Source organism: Gracilinanus agilis, chromosome 5, assembly GCF_016433145.1.
Source record: "Gracilinanus agilis isolate LMUSP501 chromosome 5, AgileGrace, whole genome shotgun sequence".
In the NCBI taxonomy this organism is placed as follows: Eukaryota; Metazoa; Chordata; class Mammalia; order Didelphimorphia; family Didelphidae; genus Gracilinanus; species Gracilinanus agilis.
In genome coordinates, this window is record NC_058134.1 from 301,130,228 (window position 1) to 301,136,908 (window position 6,681).

At 49.0% G+C, this 6,681-nt stretch overlaps 1 protein-coding gene across 1 annotated transcript in view; it reads left to right on the top strand.

The window, feature by feature from the left end:
• TBC1D22A (TBC1 domain family member 22A) overlaps positions 1 to 2,804 on the top strand; it is a 346,099-nt gene extending 343,295 nt beyond the window's left edge. The window contains exon 14 of the mRNA XM_044678628.1: positions 1,935 to 2,804. Coding sequence (XP_044534563.1) covers positions 1,935 to 2,063 — 129 coding nt within the window. The 3' untranslated portion in view covers positions 2,064 to 2,804. The remainder of the gene's footprint in view (positions 1 to 1,934) is intronic.
• The last annotated feature ends 3,877 nt before the right edge of the window (positions 2,805 to 6,681 follow it).

Sequence of the window (6,681 nt, forward strand, 5' to 3'; positions counted from 1 at the left end):
CCCTGTTAGTAGTAATTTCTTCTCTGCTCTGTGGTAATTTGTAAACTTGTGCCTTTTAAACAGACCTTAATGCGTTACCTGCTCAATATTGATTCAGAGACAGTTCTCCTGTTTGATATTAAAAGCTAACCCCTCTTCCCACCATCCTCGGGATAGCAGAGGCTAGTTTCACTTAAGAGGAAGTCAGATGGACTGAAGCAATGCCTGGTGATCTGTGCAAACCATCAGGAAGGCTAAGTTTGCCATGGGAGCCAAGGCTTGGCTTGAGAAGTGTTGTTGTGACTAATAGAGTTGCTTGGATGACCATGTGTGACAACCCTCACTGTTGGAAGTTGTTTCTTATTGCTCACCCAGATCTCTCAGGGTCAACCAGTTAGTAGAGATTTATTTTAAGTATCTGCTGGACATGTCTGTGCAAAACTCTGGGGATACCCAAAAAAAAAAAAAAAAAAAAAAGGGCAAAAGACAGCCTCTGCTTTAAGAAGCTTCCAGTCTAATGGAAGGGACACCATGTAAACAAGTATGCACAGATAAGCTCTGGATGGGATAAAGCAGAGATAACCAAGAGAGGGTTGGAGAAGGCTTCCTGTAGAAGATGGTTCAGGTCTCAGTCTCCTTGGGTATGAAATGGAAATGATCACAGCCCCTGACTCCCAGGGTAGTTGTTGGAATCCAATGAGGCCCCATGGAAAGCTCCCTGGAGACCTTTGGGTGCTCCATCTGTATCCACCGGGATTATTCTTGTGATCATTAGGGTGAAGACTGAGTGCCAGGCCCTAAGAGCTTGGGGAGCAGGTCCTTCCCTATGGAGCTTCCAGTATAATGCAAGATAGCCCATCCTGGCAGTGACTGATCCAAAGGAGGGTGGGTAGGGAAGAGGCCATGCCACCAGCCTGAGTTTTAAGATGTTCAGTGTTCTGGAATTCTCCATAAAAGTACTGACACAACCACGATATGGATGGAGCCCTCAGTGACCACTGGGCTGTCTCCACGCTGTGTTCCATGGTTAATAAGATATTTCCTGAGTGCAGATTTAGAAAAGGAAAAGTGGCCAGCACTGTCTGCCTGCAGGAGGTCCTAGGAGGAATGAGGTCAGAGATCAGGCAGCGGAGGGAACTGGTGGCTGAACACACTTTACTTGTGTGATTTTTTTTTTCCTCCTGGAAGAAATCTCTACCTTCAGTTACTTTATGGGCAGGTGCTCTGGGCAAGCCAAGGCTGAGTCTTCCTTAAACTTGGTCATTGTTCCTCCACCCCACCCCCTTGAAGCACAGACCTTTATTTACACACAGTGGGTGCTTCATAAATAAGGTTTTTAAAAATGGAATGGGATTGCCTCAGAGCTCCCCCACAGGCAAGTGGATGCTGCAGCCAGCACTGTTCCTGCCGTACCAGGCCAGATGATTTTTTGGACCATCAGGGTCTTGCCCATCCTTTCTAGGCTTTGGTCCAAAGCTGCTTCCTGGAAGAACTCTGCTCTGGGTCCTCCTGTTTTGGTGACAAATGAGGTAATGTATGCAGAGTTCTCTGCAGGCCTCAAAGGGCTTTATAGATGTTGGCTGCCACTGTCATGGGCGGATTATCACTACCATCACCTTCAGCGCTTTGTGTCTCTGATCCATAAGTACTTGTCTGCTTAGCATGAAGGCGGTGACAGGCCTGGATGCCTTCTAAGGGCAGGCACCCTGCTTCAGCTCTCTGTCCCTGGTCCTCCACAGTGGGTTGAGCTGGCCCCATGTCATCTTCTTCAGTTACATGCAGAAACGATTTTTGACGATTGTTATTTGATGCTTTGATTCCTTTTCTCTCCTTTCCTCCCTCCCATCCCTTCCTCAGGGGGTGAGCAGGCTGTCGTGGGGCTGCTCGCCCTGAGAGAAGACACAGACCCCCCTCCCCTTGCTCCCTTCTAATAGCCTTGTGCTCTCTTTTGGCAGGAGCTGCTCATCTTTCTCCAGAACCTGCCCACTGCCCACTGGGGAAACGAGGAAGTCAGCGTCCTCCTGGCGGAGGCCTACCGCCTCAAGTTCGCCTTTGCTGATGCCCCGAATCACTATAAGAAATGAGCCCTGGAGGGCCGGAGCTATGATGCCACCGCCGCCACTCCCACGGGCTGGTTCTGGAGTAACATACTTTTCATTCTGGTTTGCACATTTCCCGACTTCCTTACTAATTGTGGCATACTTTTGTAAAGTGCGCATTAGGGCCGTCCGTGTCTACGCTGGCCCAGGATAGTCGCTAACTTGGAAAATTGCCCAGCGACGGGCCAGGAGAAAAATGACCCACTGAGGGAGGCTGCCTTCCTGCCCACACTAGAAAGCACAGGACCCTGGCCTGTGTAGACACAGTTTAGAGAGTCTCGCTTCTTGCAACAGAGATGAGAGGGATACTTGAGATACCAAAGAGAGACAGAGATGGACGCACCCTATCATGGGAACTTCCCCACAGAGGGTCTCCCCCTCCCCACGCCCCTCATCTGAGGCAGTGCTGGGGACAAGGTTTCTGGGGCTCTCCTGGATCAGGGGCTCCCTGTCCCATCTTCCTGCCTGCCCTGCCCCCACACTTGTAATGTCTTGTTGCCAAATGTCATCACCCCAACTTTCCCCGGGGCCTGGAGAGCACCCACGGGGTGGGGATGGGGTGGGGTGGGGCACCATTTTGAGGGAAGTCAAGGCAGCCGTGAGAGATTGTTGCTTAGAATGGCCTTGGGAGCACTTGCTTTGTTGGCTCTGTATTAGATGTATTTTCAAACTGGAAAATTCTATTCTACTAAAAGTAAATGAAAATTAAAAAAATCAATAATCAAATGTGTTGTGAACCATGTGACCCTTGTTCAGGGTGCCTGACTCCACCGCAGAACAGCCAGGATTGATTTCTTACATGGTTTCCCACTGAACAAGTTTGTTTCGAACTCCTCGAAGAGAAGGTCTGGGGGCTGAGCCTCAGTGGGATGGTCCGAGGCCCACCTGAAAGTCTGGGGTTCTGTGACCTGTGAGGCCAGAATGCCTGGGCTGGCTCTTGCTTCAGCCTTCTCTCACATAGCTCCGAGGTTGTGAAGAAGGGGCTCAGGAGAAGCCTCCCATGTCTGCTGTCTCAGAAGTGACCGGCCCTGATGGCAGGGAGGGGAGGCATGGCACCCCTGAAGATGGACCCAAATCTAGGCCCTGCTTCCCTTCCTGATCCCCACCCATGGGGATGTCCCGGGCACACAAGCTCTTCTCTAGCCCCTCTGGGATCACTGGTCCTGCCCAGGTGCTAGCCTGGGTGATCACTGGCCTGGTGGATGCTCAAGAGTGTGGACACCCCTCCCCACAATCTTTGTTACTTACTGATGTGAAAGCTTGTGACGTTGCTTTACTGTACGACAGAGGCTGAGCCCAGCCTCCCTGGGGAGGGAGCAGGAGAGCCCTTGAAGGCTTGGCCCAGGCCTAGGACACGGTGGAGAGAGAGGACAGTTTCAGAAGCTGGGGCCCATTCCACCCCTTTCAGGGACCCGAATCCCCAACATGTTTCTTTGCTGTCCGCCCACCCTATGGAACAAAATGAAAGCTTCCCCACTGCCTCAGGAATGACCCTCACTGAGAAATGTGACACCCCCAAACAGGAGGACAGTGTGGCTGATGGGATGACACCAGAACTGCCTTCAGACATGGAGCTTGCAGCAGCCTCCTGAAGGGCTCTGAGGGAGGCGGCTCCATCCTCCCCTTTGCCTTCTTGTCTTCAAGAAGTTCATTCTCCTACATTTAGAGTCTCTTTCAGATTTACAGAAAATATACCATGCCTACTTGATGTGTCTCTCTGTCTATCTGTGTTTCCAGAAGCCTCAGAGCAGTGAGCTATCCCTGGCATCCTAGCATGTCCCTGGTGCACCTACCCATCTCCTTTCCAGTAAACAGGCAAGGGCACATTCATTGTACGTGGTACTTCATTCAGAAAACATTCTAAGGATAGCCTGGTATGGAGGACAAGACATAGGGTACAGACTAGGAAAATCTGTGCCTCAGGTTGCCCATCTGCAAAATGAGGCGATCTCTTAGGCCCTCCTGTCCCCCTCTTATGGTGTCATCAGTGCTTTCCCTGGAGCTCCCAGCAGGCCCTTCTGCTAGTGATGGAAGGGCTCAAGTGTAGCTTGGAGTGGAGGAAGCTGCCGTTTCTCTCTACGGCATGAGGACCTTCCTCCAGTGAGACCCCTAGGACTGAAAGGAAGGAAGGCTTCAGGCCTTCAGATACCAAGGATCAGAGGAGGAAAATGTGTTCAGAGATCCATCAGTATATCTTGGTGCAGATTCTGAAGGTTCATAGCATTCAGAGCTGAGATGGCCTTGAGAGGTCAGCTGGTCCAACATACTTCATTAGTAGATGAGGAAATTGAGGCCCAAGGGAGGGAAAGGACTTGCTCAAGGCCACACAGGCAGCTCCCAGTAGCACAGCCTAGTTTTCTACCCAAATCCTCTGCCCCTCATAGTTCCGATCATTTCTAGTTAAGCCATGATTCCTTTCTTTGGAAATGTGTGCAGGGGACCTGATGATATTATTCTTTATGAGTTTGAGTGAATCTGTCTAAAGTTATTAAAACTTGTGTTATGAAAGCATACAGAATAAAAATTCAGAGTTTTCAGTGTACAGAGAGAAGTCACCTGGGCTTCAGTATTTGATTAGATGTGGGATAGTAGAACAGGGGAGTCAACCCAGGTAAGAAATTGTTGAATTCATTCAACTAGATTTGTTAAGAAAAGCTCCAGGGCCTCAGATGGAGATCTAGGCTATGGGGACAAGGTGGGAGAGATGGGCCCAGGCAGAACTGTCTGTGACAAGGGACCTGAGCAGGACAAGAGAGAATTTATCCATTTGAGAAGGCCTTGGCTTTAAATCCTGTCTAGCTATGTGACTCTGACCTAATCACCTCATATATTTTGGCCCATTTCTCTTGTATAAATTAAGAAGTTGAATTAGATGGTCCCTTAGATCTCTCCCAGCCTTGACTGTCCCTATTCTAAAGCCACTCCAGCTCTGACCTTCCCTGCTTTAAGGCCACTCCCAGCCCTGACATCTGTTCTAGGCTCTCTCTCACTTCTGACATTCCCTGTTCTAGGCTCCCTCCCGCTTCTGACATTCCTTGTTCTAAGGTCCCTCCCACCTCTGACATTCTGCATGCTCAGCTACCTCTTAGTTCTTTTATTCCACAAGGAAAAGTGTCAAGAGCTAGGATTGAAGGATGATCATCACACAGTCCCTGGCCCAGGTGTTGAGAGAGAGATGCTGCCAAGTCTACCTGCTGGAATCTGCTGTTTGGACCCCATTGGGACTATTGGGTCCTGAGTGAGAACTATATTTTTTTAATTTTAAAATTTTCATTTAATTAGTTAATTTAGTTCATGGTTATAGGATTCATGTTCTATCCCTCCCCTCCTCCCATCCTCTCCCATAGCCAACGCACAATTCCCCTGGGTTTTACGTGTGTCATTGGTCAAGACCTATTTTCATACTATTGATATTTGGGCTAGGGTGCTCATTTTGAGTCAGTATCTCTAATTATATCCCCATCTTCCCATGTGATCAGGCAGTTGCTTTTCTTCTGTGTTTCTACTCCCACAGTTCTTTCTCCGGATGTGGATAGCATTTTTTCTCATAGGTCCCTCATAGTTGTTCTGGTAGATTTGTTGATTGTTGCTAGTAGAGAAGTCCATTACATTCAGTTTTACCCACAGGGTATCTGTGAGAACCATATTTTAAGAAGGGCATACACAAGCTCAAGAATACCCAGAGGACAGAGGCCCAGATGGGGAGAGGCCCAGAAACCCTGCAATGCTTTCTTCTTCTTAGTCCCAGACAATTGCAGCAGTAGAGGTGAGAAGGAGGTTGCAGAAGCAGATGTAGGTCTGGTGCCTTTTTAAGAATTGGAGCAATTAAGCATGAAATGGGCTTCCCTAGGAGATAGTGAGTTTCCCATCCTTGGACATATTCAAGCAGAAAGTGGACAATCCCTGGTTAGGAATGCAGGAATGTAGAGGGAATTCAAATTGATGTGAAAGCTGACCTCACCGATCTCTGTGGTCTCTTCTACTGTGATTCCATCATGGGTGTGTCAGGAGAGTGATGAGTGCCATCTTGTCCAGTGAGACCATATCATCTCATGGCTGTATCATCTGTGTGTGGTGCCATGGACACCAGTGCTGAATCATTGAATAAATGCCAAGCTCTTCCCTCCTGATTTAGGGTTGTTTAAGGGTTCAGCTCTAGAGGTCTTTATCACATTAACCAGAATCAAATTCTGGGTTTCAGAATGAGGCACAACAGAAGCCCATTAAGCCATGCCTAGTTGGGAAATGCTGTTCAGTCTGGGCACGGATGTGGCCTTTGCCCACCCTGCTGCCCTTGTCTCAGATCATTAGCTAGAGCAAGTTTTAGAGACTCAGGCAATTGTCTCCAACCATCTGCTGCCCATCCAGAGGTCACCATCTGCAGCAGACCAGTCTTGCCAGCATTCATATCGTATGGGAAAGAGAAAGCCCCTGAAATGTTTGAGCACCTGCCTTCCATTGGTGAAGCTTCTATCACCCACTGAGAGACTGCCCCAACTCACTCCTCAATGGTTGGCATCCCCCTGACTTCTCTTACTCACCCCATCACAGTGATATCAACCCCCCCCCCCAAGCAATGGAGACAAACTCCATCTGGCCATTC